This window comes from Poecilia reticulata, linkage group LG11 (assembly GCF_000633615.1).
Source record: "Poecilia reticulata strain Guanapo linkage group LG11, Guppy_female_1.0+MT, whole genome shotgun sequence".
Lineage (NCBI taxonomy): Eukaryota > Metazoa > Chordata > Actinopteri > Cyprinodontiformes > Poeciliidae > Poecilia > Poecilia reticulata.
This window is the reverse complement of record NC_024341.1, coordinates 478763-498342: the sequence shown is the minus strand read 5'-3', so window position 1 is coordinate 498342 and position 19580 is coordinate 478763. Positions and strand designations below refer to the sequence as shown.

The following is a 19580-nucleotide window of genomic DNA, read 5'->3' as shown; positions in this document are numbered from 1 at the left end:
CACATTGCGCAAAACTCTGAAACAGGAGAAGCGGGACATAAAATGGAGCGACGAACTAGATGTGAATTATGGCATAAAAACTGAGAATCCGATGCTGAACAGTGAAAAAATCAACATATGATGTGGAACACATCATGCAAGAATAAACTAAGACACTAAAGTACATACAGAGAAATAAACTGGTATAGCAAGACCTTTCAAGCATTAATTAATACAGAGGACTGTATGGCAAGAATAAACAGACTATTTCCACATGAAAGGTAAAATAATATTGTTGAAGTGTCATGGGTTTATTGAGACCACATCTAGTACTGAGAATAAATATATTACAGACCATAACGGTAAATAACATCACTTATTTATGTTTTTAATTAGATTTGATATATGTCAGTGTTAATGTCATGAGGCTGATGACTCCATGACACTTTCAATTTGACTCATTAGGATTTTATTAAGAACCAGATTTATTCTTTGTAATTTCTGTTCAGTAAAACTATTAATCTATAATCAATAGAATTGTCTATATAAAGATATAATCCATGTTTCTATCTCATATTTGTATGGCATTAAAATGATCTGGAACTTTTGTTTTTCCACTGAAAGCTCTGGTTTGCACAATAAATGCAATGTGGGTGAAGTTTTATGGATGATACTCTGATGTCCCATTCTCCTGAAGGCAGCACAGAGCTGCACCACCAGAAATCAGTCGTTTTGCAAATAGTTCAAAGTTTAAACTAGCATGTTGAACATCTTTTATCTGCTCATTTTATGGAAGATTTAACAACAAGAAAATGGCACAAAATAAGAATATTTTTTCCGCTCTGATTGGCTGCTGTTAGGCCTACCAATTTTAAGTTGAATGTTCATTGAATTTTTCGTAGACACCTGTGAAAATAATTTCTATTCCCATGACTTTTTTGTTCTCTGGGAAATTATTTTTGATGATAAATACAGAAACAAGCATAAAAATCAAAACATCTACGATAGTGATAGTAATATTAATGATAAAATAATGGTCAGTGCAAAGCAGCCTGCAAATTCTTTGGTGGGGGGCGGTGAGGGACCTGGATAAAGGCTAGGGGGGCACTGGCCCAAAAAAGGTTGAGAAACACAGACTTAGAGGCAAAAAAGGTGACCAGCAGACTCAGTGAACTCTCAAAGGGCACAAGTGATTGATGATTCCAAGAAGGTCCTGGCTAATGCAGCACTTTTGGCCCACCGATCTCCAGCAGCTCCAGTGGTCCTTATGACAATTGACTCTGGTTATGTGTTTGGGGCAGTGTGTGAACAGTGGGTGGATGGTGCCTGCTAACCATACTTTTATCACACTTTCATCACTCAGTATCTCAAAGTTTCCTGCTATAAAAAGCAAGGCCATTTTATAGCAGGAAACTGTGTGCTCAGAGGTTCTGTGTGTTGGTAGCTGACCTTACTGTTTCACACTATAATGTAGGCTTTTATTTTGAAGGCCAGGGGAGCGGAAATGTTGTGAGATAAAGGGAAGATAAGATCGTACTGTTCGTATTTTTCTGTTTGGAAGGCTTGTTGATTAAAAGTGAGACTCCAGATATTGTTGTCTCTTCATAGCTGTCTTACAAAATGTGGTCAAATCTATAATAGATGTTCTTGCAAACTTGTTAGAGGCCAGATTTAAATATAGATTTAAATATTTAAACCTTGCTAGGCACCAGATGACCCAATCATTAAATATGTATTTTAGTTGTTACCTAATTCTATTTAACATGCATTTCTTTTTTGTTATTTTTTAAAATTATTATTATTATTTGTTAATATCAAATTAACATTTAAAACAGCAAAATCTTCCATTAAAACTTTTTTACTATGGGGTTTGGAAAAACATATAATTAGATTTAGGAAATAATCTTTATTACCATCCATATATAAAAGATGATATGGCCATGAAACTATGTCTGCCAGTTTATTTTGTAATACTTTATGGATCACATCTATTAATAGGCGACTAGCTGCTGAGTTGCTGATATGTTCTGTATTGATCTACATTGAAAAGCTGTCTTCACTCTTTTTGCGTCATTCATCAAATTGAATTGTAACTCATCCCTTCTCTGAAATGCCTTATCGTTGAAAATCTCATTGTGAGTGGCTGGAAGATCCGCAACCACTGAATCCAATGACATGACAAAGACCCCAGGGAAAACTCAGTCTATTTCCATCAGAAGGAGACAAGGAATCAATACCAGGCCAGTTAACAGCAGCTATGTAAGATGATGTCTGTGGGAGAAAGGAAGAGCTGACAATCAAAGATGCATATAACTTTGACAGGGTTAATCAAAGATTTTCAATTTATTTAATAAATAATGTCACACATTGGTGGCTTCCGGAATGGCTTTTGTTCTTGGTAATTAAAAACAGCACATATTCCCAATAGAGCTGGCCTGGATTCACAAAGTGGTTGCTCTCCAACCCAAACTTCAGCTATTACTGACCTATTTACAAATTAGATTCCAGTATTAATGGAAGTATGAAAATATTAAGTATTAAAAAAAACATTACACAATTTTTACACTTTTGGAAACTCCTCATGTTAAATACTGTTCTCCTAAACTAACAAATGTGGAGGATGAAGTGTTATGTTGTTTAGAATAAACACCGCAGATTCACAGACATCAACAAGGAAACTGCTTCCTGGATTTTTAGTGATGAAAGTGTATAAAAGACAGCCTTAGATCTCATTTACACAATGATGACACAATCATGATTGATCACATTCAGAGATAATGGAGAAGGAAAGGGAGGGTAAATTCAAGATGGCTGTTTACATCAGACCATGCAAATTCAATTTAAAAGATGTCTGATCCTTCAGAGTGCAATAAAGGAGCCTCTGCACCTCTTACAGAAAGCTGAGTGCGTCTCACAAGATAGAACACAATGACAGATAATGTGGATGAGGACATGTGAAGCAGTTTCCCTTCATCCGGAGGTCTGAAAGGCTCCAATCGATAAGGAATGTCTCAAAGCATACAGGCTTGGACTGCAGCAAAAGAGCCCTTTCTTTTAGAAATGTTTCACCCCACAATCCATCAAAATCATTTGAAAAATGTCTTTCTCTTCACTTCAATAGCTTTCAGGTATACACACAGCTCCTGAGAAAAATCTATAAGACAGTAAGCACATGCAGATACTGAGATTTTAATGAATCTTCTAGTTGTAGCTCATGAAAAATAAATTTATCAAAATTAGAGACAGTTTGTGTTAATTGTAGGCTGCTGATGGGTCATGATCACGCCTTCTTTTTTTTAATGATCATTGAAAAAAGAACTGAGCCCAAAACAAAGATCTAATTCCATCCCATGTTCCAACCCTCACCTATGGTCATAAAAACCTTGATGTTACGGATGAGATCCCGGCAACAAGCGAATGAAATGAGCTTCTTTGGTAGGATGGGCAGGAGTTCCTTCCAGTACCAGAATTTTGAGGGACATATGTCCCTCAAAATCTCCCTTCTGGCATCCGCCTTGTGGGATGCCAGAGAATGAGCCCAACAGTATCATCAGGGAGTTTGATGAGCAGTTAAGCTTATGACTTGACTGAATAAGTAGAGGACAATGGATGGACGGATAACAAATCAGAATTTTTTCTAACAATCTAAGAGTTTTTCCTTTTAGAATCAAGTTAATGTTGAAGAGACCACTGTACATGTCTGGCATCATTTGACCTCATGTCCTTGACTCGGATTATTATACTAAGAAATCCATAGGGTCCTCAGAGAGATGTTGACAAAGCATCTGAAATACTTGTCAATAGATTTTATGAAGTTTACAATGCAGTGAACAACCATTTCTTAGCTACAAACAATCTGCTCACAAATACCTGGAACTGTTTCAAAATATATTACTGGGTCTTCTCTGGCTGCCAGCAGACCCTGTGAGCTGGTGGCAGCAGCCCCCTGAAACGGCTGCACTGTAGTGTAGTGAGTGGTTGGCCCAAGGTTCTCTTCTGCTCTTCTCTGGGAGGGGTGGGCTGAGAGTGAGGGGGATTTTTTCTTGCAGGGATCCTCCAGGGACTCCTGGGGCCTTTGGATGTCTGTGGCTTCAATTTCCTCCGAGTCTGCCTCAAGTGCAGGGGGCAGGTTTGTGGATCCTCACACCTGATATTAAACATTATTATGGAGAAATCTGAAATACACAAGCATGTCCAGTCCAGTCTGTTGTCAATCATGACAGCCCATATGTATAGTCCTCCACCATTTCTTTTTCCTCCTCCATAATCTGTAGCTTCCATGAAGATGCCTTCTTTCTGCTGAAATCAATAACTATCTTACTAGCCTTTCAGATGTTCAGCTCAGTTGGTTCAGTTCAGTCCAATCTTCAAGCTTGTCCACTAGTTCTCGGTACTCTCCCTCCTCTCCCCCTCTTAGACACGCTACAACAGCCAAGTCATCCGAGAACTTCTGAAGGTGACAGGACTGGAAGCTAAGGTGAAGAAAAATGGAGATGCTGTGTGTGTGTGAATGGGGGTCTCTAATGAGGTCTCTGGGGAGTAAGATGCACAGAGATGGGGGTTGGCCACCAGGTTCATGTCAAACTAGATTGGATCTCCATTCAAAGAGCAGCATCTGAATTTTGAGTTTTTATTTTCTGTAAGCCATAATCATCGAAATGATAAGAAACAAAAAGTAGAAGTGTCACTCCGCAATGAACCTATTCCATAGGAGTTTCACTTTCTAAAGTGAGTGACAAATTATACTGAAGACATGATGAGATGTTTCTGTATATTACAACAAAACTACAAAGAGAATAGGGTGTTCAAATTCAATTAGATTCAAAAACACTTTATTGATGCCAAAGGGAAATGAGATGTAACTTATATTAATTCAAATTCTTCAAGAGTATATATACCAATCCTTCAGATGAGCAAACCCATTTTGCTTGTATGAAATGGTTAATGATAAATATTATAAAATATCAGTTTTTTCATTTGCGCAGACACTAAAGTGAAGGTTTTTACAACACAATGTTATGTCTATCCTACAAGTAATATTATCAGAAATATGGTTAAATACTGATCGAGACCAAATTTTACCTTCAGTCCAATAATTATATACCTTCGCCAGCCACTTCATTAAGCTAAACCTTCTTGTTGTCTTGTTTTCTCTTTGTGCTGCATTTTTTCTTACTTTTCTTGGGCGTGGTTCTTCATTATTATTTTTAGTCTTGCATCACCAACTGAATTTGAGTCGTAGAAAATTGTTTTTAATAACTGTCAGGAGCTTGTTGCTCTATGCTGCCATCTCTTTGCCAGCTAGAGAGAAAGTCCCATCTTCCGTCAATTTCATAGATGAAATTTGAGCACCATTTTGTGTCCATGTGAGCGACGAAACCTTTGGCAATCTAATGGGGGTTTTTCTTTCTGAAACTAATGCACATAAAAAATGTCTTTATTTGAGTCACACAGTCTCTTATTAAACTCCTCCACTGTGTACTTCCACTGTGTGCCTCATACATCATCATAATTTGATATTATGCAAAACTGATTTATGCACTGTAGGTTAAAAAATAATAATATTACTAAATAATTTCACGAACTTCTAAGCATATTTTCAGTATTTTTAATCACTTTTTGCCTTGCCAATGTTCAATTTTCTTTCTTTTACTGCATATTGATCACGCATGATCAAATATGCAAATTAGTTGCAAGATGAAATAATATCAACTTTCCTGGCTGAGGAATTAGAAACGATAAAGTCCAAATGGAGAACAGACAGCATCTTTTGTTTTACAAGAATGTCAAACACACAGTTGCATTTATTTGAGTGTTCATACCAGTTTGACTTGAGTACTTGTTTCACAAATTGAAGACCATTGCTTAATATCTCAGTGTCTGTATGTCAGCTATCCAGATAGGGTCTGTTTAAATGCATTCATTCATACAATTCTTCTCACAACTACTCAGTGTTCGCCATAAGTTACTGTGTCAAATGATGATTGATCAGGCCAGTGGTTGGAAGGTCTTTATGACCTTAAAGATCTGAAAAATTCCTGGCTAACAGAATGAAGAAAGGTTTCAGTGAGGTACAAGAGACTTTAAAAAGCGTTGTTACAATGAACCTCCATTCGAGAGCAACATATTTGGATTTTTATTATCTGATAAAGAGCTTCATCATGTTAAATAGTTTCACAAGTCTAGTTTATTATGTTCACTCACCATCACTGTTGATACACTGGACTTGGGGGATTTGCGTACCAGGACCACACTCCTTCTCATTGTCAGGAACACATTCCTCCAGTTTAACCACGAGCCACTCAAAGCAGCTGGGGTCTTCACATGGTATGGCCTCCACTAGATGAGGACAGTTTCCTGTCCCATCTGTAGGCTCATTGATGATCCTTCGCTTCCTCAGTTTAAAACCTGATACAGAAAAACAGGAATCATTACAGCACATAATGAAATATGGACATAAACATGTGTAAGTGAATTTGAATTAAAAATGCCCCTGAAATTTAAATGTATATTTAGGTCCGAGCAGCGAAGCGCTGGCGAAGGCCCATAGTAATCGCAAGATTTCTCGATTTTTATTTTTATTTTTCCCTTTGCGCGGCTGTTTGGGGCCTTTAGCATATTCAAAAACTCACCAAACCTGACCCAAAATTGTCCCCCAACCAAAATTTTGGGATTCTGGTGGAATCGCAAGTGGGCGTGGCCAAACTGCTCTATAGCACCCCCTAACATGAGTTGGGTAGGTCATAGAGATCTGAAACTCGGTACGAAACGCTATAACTTTCTCATAAAAAGGTCAATTGGCACCAAACTTGGCATGAGGGATCCTGGATGGATGCCTGGCAATCCTATGTTGTCACCGTCTGACCTCACCTAAGCCCCACCCCCTCAGAACAGGAAGTAACTTTTTTTACTTGGAAAACTCCAACTCTGGCTCTCTTGACCTAATCAAGATGATCTTGTGTGAGATGACAACAAAATGAAAAACTGGTCTCACTTGCGTTAAAGCGCCAAGAGTTTTCAGTGGAGGACGTGGCTGTGGCGGGCGTGGCTGTGGCGGGCGCGGCAAAATAACAGGTCATGCCGCCACCATACGTTTTGCTCTAGATTCCACATGTTTAACCCCAGCTGCACCAAACTCACTGAGATCGATCCTTGTCCACCCCCCAACAGGAATCCAGTGCAATATTTGGTGGGCATGGCCTAATTCCTCCAAAGCACCCCCTAGAATATTTTAAAAAGTCAGCCCCAAGCCATCCCAGAATTCTGAAACTTGGTACACATGTGTATCTTGTCAGAACCTACAAAATAGTCCCTTGGAGCCATGGTCCAAACCCAACAGGAAGTAGGCCATTTTAGGTCAAAGTCGCAACTTTGTCTATTTCATTGACGTCGTATCTGAGCAAACTCGTCCTAGACCTTTCGAGATCCAGGCTTCAAACTCGGTCAGCACAATCTTGAGGCACTGAAGGTCAAAAGTCATCAAAATAATTTTTCTATGTCAAAGCATGTGGGTGTGGCCAAGCCTCAAATCTGGCCATTCTCCATGAAACATCAGGATGGAATAACTTCCCCATATAAGCTCCCAGCTGCATCAAACTTCATTTGTTTCATCACAGACCAGAGCTTATCACATGTAAATGGTCAATTGGTGACATCAGTTTAGCCCCGCCCCTTCCAACAGGAAGTCACCTGTTGGAAGGAGCAGTTAGAGCAGTTAAATCACATTGCATTATCCTATTTGCAGTAAACTTGTTAGGCTTGACTGTTGTTAGCCTCTAAAGAGCTCAATAGCTTGAAAAAATTGCAATTCACATCAACTGGACTTGCGCGTCATCAGGGAGTGCTGCGGAAGATGTAGGTGTGTGTCGCCTGGCGGACAGCTGCGGGAACTGAGCGAGAGCGTTGGTGGTGGCGAGAGCGTTGGTGATGGCAAGAGCATAGAGGCGCTGGAACCCCCGCGGTTGCAAATAGACCTTCGGCACGCTTTGCTGCGAGGGCCTCCAATGCCGCTTGCAGCTTTAATCGTCCTTACATTTTGAGTGTTAAAATATATTTCGGATACATTTTTAGTTCATTGTGATTATTTATATATGGTTGAAATTTCAGTTGTTATTTTCACTTCAGCTGCACAGTGGCGCAGTTGGTAGAGATGTTGCCTTGCAGCAAGAAGGCTCTGGGTTCAATTCCCAGCCTGGGGTCTTTCTGCATGGAGTTTGCATGTTCTCCCTGTGGGTACTCCGGCTTCCTCCCACAGTTTTAAACAGAAACCCAGTTAGAACGAATTTTTGAGCTCTGCTCAAATTTCTAATTCATGCATATCATACTTTTATATAATTGTGCAAACTTTAAATCATTTGCCTATTTTGTTTCTAGAGTACGTGCTGATCAAGGGGTGGAAAACATGGAAGTTGTACAACACATGTTCGTGGTTCATGGGAATGGATGAAGCAGCTTCATATCTGGAATATAGATGCAGAATTTCAGACAGTGAAATGAGCCAGTTGAAACTAAGGAGGCTGAAATTATTACATTTGAATTTTGACAAGTTAAATTTTTTTGTATGCCAATTTTTTTTAACACTGAAAAGTTAAACTGGGAAACAGCAATTGAAAATGCGATCAATTTTTAGCTTGAAGTTAAATTAACAAATTAAATATCAACCATGTAGAAATAATGACAATTTTTTCAGGTAAAAGAATTATTCAAAATATATTTTAACACTGAAAGAGTAAGTACAAACATGCATTAAAATTGCAGTTCCATTTTAATTCAAATCCTGGTGAAACATATTGACTTCCATAAGTAAACTGACCCAACCAGGTCAAAGATTATAAACACCTCCTATCATTCAATGAGTGAGGACATACAGCAATGATTCAAAATCTAATATGCTCCATGACAATGACATGGCTCGCATTAATTCAATGACTGTATTGTATGCAACAGCAAAAAACATTATAAATCTAAAACTGAGTAAAAATGTAGGAATTTCTCCTCTATGAGTGCTCCAGTGTTTCACTCATTAAAACCATGTTCATCCAAAATGGCAAACTGTCATTACAGTTCATTAATTCAGTTGGACGTCTCACATTTGTGCTGCTTAAGGCAAGACATTTCACAGTCAAGTCCTCAGGACGCTCCTTCCACCCTAGCCAAGGTCAACCCCCCTTATTTCACACTCCTGCTCCTGTCAGATAAGGCAGCACCCCCCTGGAGTACTTGTGTGGTACAGGTTCTATTTCATTTTTTTGTCTTCCTTTGAAAATCCTTTATTTAATCAGTAGGTCAGCTGGACATGAACCATCCTGTGTCTGCACTCACTGACAGAAGTGTTATCTGAAGGAGAATAGGTGGTGTGGAGGGGGAGTGAGGGAGCTTCGTTTAAATGAAGCTCGGGGTTCGAGAAATTCAATTTAGGGCTCATTCTCTAGCTATCTGCAGGGGGGTTTAATGATTTGCATGGCTGAAAGATAGCAACACAACACGTGCTTCCATTGATAGACCTAGGGGCTTCATTTTCAGTAGACACACATAAATGAACACAATCACAGTTAATGTACATTGCCAGACAACAAAATAAGAAATAGTTAAAAGGAGAAAAAGGTTAACTGAGTTTGATACAACTGAAGAATTAGCTTCTAAAACCCTTTACCATCTCATGTAGTAGGAAACAATACACTGAAAGTGATCTTCAAACATCGAGCACTAACTTAAAGCCCACAAACAATCATTGGGTGTGCAGTAAAGTAAGGGAAATTACACATTTTTATTAACAAAAAGTTGTAGAAAAGCTAATTTAAAGCTAAAGGTCAGCTTTATTTATGCAAATAAACATTTTAACACTCCATACAAGAACACAGAACTTGATATAGAACATAGAAGCTGTGTTCTTTTATTACATGCGGTTATAACAAGAACTAAATTATTTTTGGACAGGAAATGTAATAGTTTACAAGAACTCAAGTCCTGATTGTCATGATCCGTGTTTCTGTGTGTTAATTTTTGAGTTTTTCTGTGTGATCCTGATCCCTGTGAGTCCTGTTTCTTCGTCTTCCCCGTTGATTGTCTCCCAGGTGTGTCTCGTTCCCTTGATTACCCCATGTGTATTTAGTCTCACCTGTTGTCTGTGTTCTTCGTTGGATCCTTGTCTAAGTTTGTCGTAGTCAGATCCTTGTGTGTTTGAGGCGTGTTGCTCACAGTAGAACTGATAAGTCCTGTGTCGACTCTGCTCTCGTTTCCAGTCGTATTTTCAGTTGCTACCGGTACTTAGCTGTTACTAGCCTTCTGCCGTGCTGGACTGTGTTGAGCACTTTCTTATTAAACTTTTCATCATCATCTTACCTGGGTCTCGGCGTCGATCTCACCACCACCAACCAAACCCCTCATGACACTGACAGATTTCTCCTAAAGCAGCATTTGTATATAGTAGTTATGGAACACCAAACACGGCTGCACAGTGGCGCAGTTGGTAGAGCTGTTGCCTTGCAGCAAGAAGGTTCTGGGTTCGATTCCCGGCCTGGGGTCTTTCTGCATGGAGTTTGCATGTTCTCCCTGTGCGTGCGTGGGTTTTCTCCGGGTACTCCGGCTTCCTCCCACAGTCCAAAAACATGACTGTCATGTTAATTGGCCTCTCCAAATTGTCCCTAGGTGTGAGTGTGCATGGTTGTGTGTCTCTGTGTTGCCCTGACAGACTGGCGACCTGTCCAGGGTGACCCCGCCTCTCGCCCAAAACGTTGGCTGGAGATGGGCACCAGCACCCCTCCCGACCCCACTGAGGGAAAAAGGGTGCAAGAAAATGGATGGATGGATGGAACACCAAACAAGAAGAAAGTTTTGCCTGGAGTCTGTCTATAGAACAAGCTGTAAGAAATTCCAAACTAGAGGTGGATGAATAGAATGGATCCTGGGACACGGCACAAGCTCAAAAAAACCATACCTGGGCAAAGGATTGTTGAAATCACAACAGATAGATTTAAAAAATGAGCTAGTCTGTTCTTTAATATCTTTAGTGTGTCACAGAATCCACTTTGCTAGGCTTTTCCTTTGACATATTTGCTTCCTTGTGGGAACTCAGAACTCCAATTCTGTTTTCAAACAGAGAAAATGTTTTTAATATTAAAAGTTACCACATACTCCTGTACGTGTTCTGTGAACCATGCAGACTTCACCCGCAGTTTCCTGTTCAGATGTCTTGGTAAAGTCAACAAGAACTCAAGTGGCAATCATATTTTTCTTGTGAACAATTTCTTGATTTCCCTCAATCCTAATGGTTACTAGCAAGTTTACAGAACTAGTTGGGTGCCTGACCCTGTTTCTTCTCCACTAGGTCAGTCACTCCACACCCGTTAGTGTAGCACAAAGTGGCAGGGTGGCAGATGTGTGTTCTTGCAATTACTTGCACTGATTTTCAACCTTGTAGTTGTGTCACTGACCAAACAGTTGGGTAGAAAACACAATTTCCCGCCAAGAAGTTTACTGAGTATGCATAAAAGTATGTAAAAATGTATCTTTGTGTGGGAGTGTCCAGCGGATGTCCACTAAGAGTTCACATTGAGTTCTCTTTGACAATGCATGGACCTCTGCGGAGTGAGGAACGTCCAAGTATGTGGGAGCCTACATCTTTTCTGGCACAATCGTATGGGACTGCTGGCATTGTCATTGCTTCTGACTGCATTTAGCTAATTCACAGCTGCTACATATTCACTAATTTATACTTAATTGTGCGCAATCATTGGAAAATAATATGTTCTCAGTTACTTGTTATTTAACGAATGTTTTATCAGTAGTTACTGTTAGCTGGCATCTATTCAAACTTTGAAGTTTTCAGAAATCCTCTCAGCTCTAAGATGGCTCCTAATACCAATTCTGGTTGGGCTAGAAATTTTGTTTTACTTTCACTCAATGATCAGGACGGCGGATGGCATCAAAGCACATTTTTCATATGTTCTGTTACTTTCCTTAGCTATACTACGTTACATTTTACTCATTAATACTCATGGTGTTCAAATCTGTATTGTGTTTCTATGGCAGTGATTTTATTGAATCTTCCTCAATTGGATGGAAGTGGACTGAACTAATATTGACCCAGTCAGTCTGGACAGATTTGAATTTATAATTGGATATGAACTGGGCCATTTTATCTTATAAACTGCTATTACATAATTAAATACATAAAAAAATTATATCAAAATAATTATATTAACAGCTGTTTTCCGGAGCTTCTTATTTAAATGCAAAACTCCAGAGATTTTAATAATTATCTCCCTGCCGGAACAATAGTGAAATAATCTCTCTCTCAGGTATGTATTGCGTAAGCTGAAGCAGTGAAGGTTGTGTGGTCCAGCATTTTTGGTTATACCGTGTTAAATTTTAATGTCCTATTCCATTCCCACTGACCTGCAGAGTCTTCACTTTCATGTTTTTTCTCTAGTATCTGTTGCTTGTTATTCATGTGTTTTGTTTTGTATGTTAGGTTTGTATTTTGAGCAGATTGATGTGCTCTTATTTAATTTACTCTCATCTTTGTGTTTCCTTTATAGGTAGATGTTTTGGTTCTGTCATCTGTCATTATTGGTTTCCCTCAGTTGTTGCAGCTCCCACCTGCAACAGCTTCATCACTAATCAACTTACCTGTTTCTCCTTCCAGTAATCAATCTTCCGAGTAAATATTCTCCTGCTTTTCATGTGGTTGTGTGCCATTGTCTTAAAATAAATTGGGTGTTTTAATCCTCCTCTTTTGTCGTGCTTTTACAAAATATAGCTTAAAATAAACCTAACTAAATAAAGCTTGTAGATGTAGAACACTTCCTTTGATCAAAGTGCATGTCCAACCTTACATAGTTATGTAAGGCTGGCCTCCTGCATTCAATGTTTCTTTTTCATTTTTTAAAGTTTTAACACTCAAAGATGCAACTTGGCTTACAATCACTGAAGAAACTGCTTCTTCTTCAAATGTTTAGGAATAAGTCCCAATGCAGCCAGTAGGAAACACTTTTATTTTATGTCTCTGTGGTATTTGGAGCAAGGCTAGACAGACATGAAAGTCTATGTGTGTTAGAGATTTCTTGGTATTAGCATTACTTTAGTTCATATTCAGTCTGTTAATCAATAGTTAATCAACAATAGTTAATCAACATTCAGTCTATAGATTATTATGATTTTCAGTTTAAAGTGTTCTCTTTCTTCTGTGTATAAACTGACCTGGAGGCCCCATCTGCCTGTTTGTCTTCATGTGAAACAGTTAATTGTGTATTTCCCAGACCTTAAATTACATTTCCACAGGTGCCTTCCTAGCAACTGGAATACTCCCTACCTTAGAAACTGCCTGTTTGCAGTAATATTTTGTCTCTGCTGCCTATCCTCCCTCTTTTTGCTTGATAATAAAAGACAAGCTGTAACCAAAGGTCTTTAGAACGCTCAGTGAACGGCTCGAAGGAGCAGTTTGCTGAGCCTTCTCCTTTTGCAAAAGCTTGGTCAGAAAATTCATATACGTTGTCTGTGGTTCTTTTAATGAAGGTTTGAGAAAAATACCCATCATTTTTTGGTGCCGAAACCGGGGATCTCAGATACCGACCGCTGTCGGGCAGAGGAAGATGTGCTGAATTCATGCATGGCAAGAGTCAATTTGACCTGGAAAGAAAGACCCAGGAAGCAAAATTCTTCGCTGGGCCAGCGACATAGGTCTGACTTTGTCTGCCAACGGCGGAGTGACTAGATCCAACTGGACAACCTGAAAACTACAGAAACGTAGGTGAATTTTAAAATGGCTATATCTAGAGGTTTAAGAATCCTTGTTAAACAGCATTTTGACTAAAAATCTGTAAAGTTCTCAGGAAAGAAGAGGTGTTGCTAGAGCCCCTCTCTGATTGAGGAGACCCCATAAGGGTAAATCCTCATGCGGATAGGAAGTTTGAATTTTCTGTTTAGTCATTACTGTGCTGACATTGCTGTTTTGCTACTGCTGCTTTGTTGGTGTGTGTATGTGTGAATGGTGCTTTATTTGTTGAGAGTAAAACTTTCTGTCCTCGGAATTAGTATCCAAAGTGAAGAACCGCTTTTGTACCGCTTTTAACATGTTTCATGTTTATATGTGTTTGAATAAGGAAATGATTTATGACGGGTAATAAGTGGCTAAAAAACTATACAATGAAAAGAAAGAAAAGTTATATGGAAAATGTTTGTGTAAAAAGAAAAAAAACACAGAAAGACAAACAAACCCTAATTGACTCTTATTTGCTTCTTTCCTTTTCCTCTGTCTGAGCCTCGCTGCGGTGCGTCTGACCTCTGACCTCAACTCAGACCTGTCCTGCCGATCAGATGATGTCCCTCTTTCATCACCAGCCAATAATAGTTGATAAACGAAAAAGGACAGGACGATTTCTACCAACTGGGCACTAAAGGAACTAAAGTGTCCGCTGATCCTAATTCCTGGACATCTGGGAACTGCCATGCAGCAGACTACAGTATGGAGTCCTACTGGACGTTTGGACTGGAACTATATCCCTGTGTTTGGCTGCAACCGAACTTTTACAACCCCCGCTGGTTTACTCTTTGGCATCAGAGTAGAGAAGGAAAATAATGTGTTTTAAAGAAAAAGAAAGCAAACTGAACTGTTGCCGCTTGTTTCATTGGTGGACTAAGGGACAGTCTGGACAACTTATAAAAAAATCCAACACGAGAGGCAGTTGGACTGACAGGGAGCTGGAGGAAAGACGGAGGGAGGACCAGCTGCAGTGACACCAGCAGCAGGAGGGGGAAGCAAGAAGCGAGACAGGAGAAATGCGAGAAGTTATACACACACCGCTGTGAGAATGTGTTCACTAATCCTGTTTGCATATAGGAATTATCTATCTAGAAAAGAACATTTTGAAGGTTTTTAGGTACAATGTTAGGTAAAATCGTTCATATTTTACCCGTTAACTCAGTCATTAACAGAAGGGCCAGTGATCCTCTTAGGGCCCACGAGCCATAGATTGGGAAACTGTGAACGAAAAAACTGTAATGACTAAAAGTTAAGAGAAAAAATAGAAAAACTGATAGCGTGATACGACTAAATTACACCAACTAAAATTATTACAGATTCAAAGCTAATAATGATTTGCAAATGTTTTATTTCCTTTAAAATAAATACTAGTTTGGAACTAAATTAAACATCTCTAAGTGTTGAAAATAATTTATATTGCGGTGTTGAAATATTATGAATTATTTCTTTGCAATTACCTGAAACATTTAATTCTATAAAGAATCTACAAATTAATTAAAATTGGTTTTGTATTTGTGCATTTTATGTTGGGATGAATGAAAATTATGAGAAGAGAGAAATTTTACTACAAAATTGAGTAACGGATGAAATTATTGACCATTTAGTTTAAAATATAAAAAACGTACATTGTTAACTTGTCTGAAATGCAAGGTTAAGTGAAAGTCTGAGACTTTAAGCAACCTGGGAGATGTAAATGGCTACTACAAACTGATGATTGTGAGTAAAAGAAACATTTTTCTAGATTTTAGTCTAAAACATTTTAATCTAGATTTGATTGATAGTCAATAAATTCAAAAAGAAAAATCTTGAATTAGAGGATTTGAGATTTGGTTTAAATTAAAGATGGTCATTTTTATTTTAGAGAAATAAAATAGAAATGTTGAAAGCTGCTGAATTTAAAAATAAATAAATAAATAAATAAATGAAAGGTAAACCTGTAATTAAAAGACTTGTTTGCTAAAACATCTTTTAAAAGCAATAAACCTGTGAGTTCACTTGAATTAACTATTAATCCTCCCAAAGACTTTATTTGAAGCAAGTGATTGTGACACATGGGCAATGCCATGTGTAAAAAGGGGGGGAAAGGGAAAATGGTGAGGTATAATTTTTTTTGTTATGAACTTTTGAATTAACAAATACTGTTAGATGATGATTGATGCTTTCTCTAAATGGGTTGAAATAGTTCCAGCAAAGCATGCTTTTGAAATAATTCATGGGAGAGCTTATAGATTGCCTCTGTTTGCTCCAGATTTACAGAAAGCAGATGTAGAACAAACATTAGCAGAGTGTATGATCAGAACTCTTAAACTGAATTTGGAACTAAAATTCAGTTTAAGAACTAAATTTGGAACTAAATTTTGGAACAGTTTGGAACTAAATTTTGGAATTTGGAAGGAAGTGTCCAGTACAAATTTACTGCCTTCTGATTCTATTCCTTCGCAGGAGACCGCTCCCATCGAGCCAGGAGACTGGGTCTACATTAAAGTCATCAAACGAAAGAACTGGGCGAGTCCACGGTGGGAAGGACCGTTCCAGGTGCTGATGACCACACCAACAGCTGTTAAGATTGCTGAAAGATCCAGCTGGATACATCTCGGTCACTGCAAGCTTCAGAGAGTGTTGGACCGCTAAACCTGAGTGACAGGGAAGTTCTGGCTACAAAGGGGTTCCTGACCAATAGGGTGGTTCGTCTCAAACGGTGAAGAAACACTTAAGATCCTCACTCTTTAGTTTGGGGGTTTTGACATCTCTGCGTGCCGAGCAGCAATGGGAACTCCATATGCCAGATGGATCTTCTACTGCGCTGTGACTGCAGCATGTCTGATGTTTGGAGGAGGAAATGACCTCATTTTCCACCCACATGACTACAGCACCAACCTGTGGTGGCAGCTGATGAACGGGACTGCTCATGAGGGGAACGAGGAGATCCCGCAAAAGGGCTTTTTGGATCTATGAACTGTTCATTTGCGACTGACGTACTTCCGTTTCCACAAACTGCATGGAAAATACCAGAGATCATTTCTTTAGCAGGAGCTAAACCTGGGTCTCTGAGGATCTGTGTTTTCAACAATGGACACGTTTCTCTTGGGATGTTACCTTGGAATTTGTGTAACAAAGTTTACACCTACTGCGAAACGACACCGGATTACATCAACTGCATTGCCTGCAGGGGTCAGAGGGCGACCCCCGGCTGCAAAGTCTGGAAGGACAATCCAGACTGTGACGACTTGCTTCAGGAGAGAAGTTTTAACATCACACATCGGACGAGAGGACGACAGGAGACAACACTGTGTAGCGCCATAGTGCCAGGAGACTATGGTTCACGGGTGATGGCGGACTGGTACTGTGTGGAAATGGAGCTTACATGGTCTTGCCACAATATTGGGGAGGACTGTGTGCTTTGGTCCCCCTAATCAGCCCGATTGCATTCATCAGAAAAGGACAACACGTTTTAGCTGCCCGCTCCAAGCGTGCAGTTATGCCAGAGGTCAAATGCTGGGGAGGCCTCACTACAGACACTGGAGTTCCTTGGGAGTTCAAGATTTGGGGCAGGGGAGAAAAGTTGATGCAAGGCATGTTTCCATGGGTCGGAGTAGGTGAGATTCGGGACCACATTGAGATCAACAGATATGGATTACTGCGACTCATCAACAGCACACACCAGCTGGCCAACGGCACCGCGAGAGAGCTGACTGAACTGAGAAACGTGGTTCTGCAAAACCGTGTTGTACTGGACTTCCTCACAGCCTCTCAGGGAGGTGTTTGTAAAATCATTGGCCCAGCGTGCTGTAAATTTGTTCCTGATGAAACAGGAACTGGTGGAACTATTTCTGACGCTCTACGTGAACTGGAGGAACTTAAACATTATGTGGAAAGTGGAACGCAAGGATCTCATCCTTTTCTTTTTTTCTTGGCTTACTTCCGGACCATGGTGGAATTTACTGTTGAAGCTTGGAAGACCTATTCTGGGTGTTTTGATTCTTTTTTGCCTGTTCACAAGTTGCATTATTCCGTGCCTTCGAAGCATGATGCTAAAGACAATTAACACTGCTGTGGTCAGCTATCAGCTGGTGAAAATAACCTATGACACAAATGAAGACGACTTGTTTTCTGATGATAAAGTTCTGTAATCAATAAACAGATAAATTAATTTGCTGAATGATTCCTACATCGAAAATGTGAAAACAAGTGATGTTTGTAATGAGAAAACTGCATTTGATTTTTTGCTGTTTCTTTTTTTTAATTTATTTATTTCATTATATTCATATATTTATTGTGTATTTTTTTAAAAAAGGATTCTTGCATTTATTAGATCTATTCTTTTCTCCGCTTAGCTTTTGAAAATGATAAAAAGAGGAGAATGTTAGAGATTTTTTGGTATTATCATTACTTTAGTTCATATTCAGTCTGTTAATCAATAGTTAATCAACAATAGTTAATCAACATTCAGTCTATAGATTATTGTGATTTTCAGTTTAAAGTGTTCTCTTTCTTCTGTGTATAAACTGACCTGGAGGCCACATCTGCCTGTTTGTCTTCATGTGAAACAGTTAACTGTGTATTTCCCAGACCTTAAATTACGTTTCCACAGGTGCCTTCCTATCAACCGGAATACTCCCTATCTTAGAAACTGCCTGTTTGTAGTAATATTTTGTCTCTGCTGCCTATCCTCCCTCTTTTTGCTTGATAATAAAAGACAAGCTGTAACCAAAGGTCTTTAGAATGCTCAGTGAACGGCTTGGAGGAGCAGTTTGCAGTCTTCTCCTTTTGCAAAAGCTTGGTCAGAAAATTCATATACGTTGTCTGTGGTTCTTTTAATGAAGGTTTGAGAAAAATACCCATCAATGTGCGTGTGTGTTTGCATGTGTGCGTGTACGTGCGTGTGTATATGTGTAAGTGCGCGCACTTACACATATGCGTTGTCTTCGCATAAGGAACAGCGCTTGACTGTGCTATTGATCCATCATTAAGATGCATGGAAGAGAATTTCCTACCATCTCTTTCATTTAAAGCACTTCATTACAGCAGAGTCAACATGCATTAGTCATGGTAGATGCTGTAGCTTCAGGGGGTAATTATGGCTGGAGTGGCAGTGCTTCCAGAAACATGCAGTCTGTCATTATTGGAAGATTTTTAGAATGGAAAGTCAAATTTTATACAAAGAATAGGCCTAACAATCTACAGTCCTGGAATGGGTATCTGTGGGTGTTTTAGCTGAGCTTATCTACGTCACATAACTGGGTAAGTTGCAGAGTTCATACATGGTTAAAATCTCCTTTATTGACTGATATTTGTCAGATAAACAGTCTTAGTATGATGGTTGATTTTTATTAACCCATTAACCTTCAGATGCCTCTCTTATGTGTCCTATATGTGTTAAAGCATGTATCTCATAAATCATTCAGTCTCTCCCACTGTGAAGTAAATCCATTTATCCTGTTTTTCTCTGCCGAACTGTCATTTTCTGCCATTACTGGTACCCTCAGCCAAATGTCTTGTTTTATCTGCAAAATTCAGAAAAAATCTCAAGACTCATTAGACTCAACCCACTCACCTCTTGTGAAGCACCAGCGGTTTTCATAAAGGTTAGATGAAAATAAATAATTTTTGATAGACACAGATGTGGTGTGACAAATAAAAGGAGCCTACCACCACTGGACTGTTAGAGGGCACTTGTCACTCTCCCAAGCTGGGCTTGTAACAGGTGTGAGGAGTATTAAACTGCTCTTCCTCATAGACAGTAATACTGTAGGGAGTCCAAATCAAGTAGCCAGTCATATTTGTGCCATGGAAGCATAATTAAGACTACTGTTTAAATGTAAGCAGTAGGGAACCGATT

General features: G+C 39.2%; 1 protein-coding gene across 5 annotated transcripts in view; it reads right to left on the bottom strand.

The window, feature by feature from the left end:
- The window catches only part of thsd7aa (thrombospondin, type I, domain containing 7Aa), a 131569-nt gene that overhangs the window by 66033 nt on the left and 45956 nt on the right, over nt 1-19580 (bottom strand). For all 5 annotated transcript variants that reach the window (XM_008421216.2, XM_008421219.2, XM_008421217.2 and 2 more), the window contains exon 6: nt 6184-6387. In XM_008421216.2, the coding sequence (XP_008419438.1) occupies nt 6184-6387 (204 nt within the window). The remainder of the gene's footprint in view (nt 1-6183; nt 6388-19580) is intronic.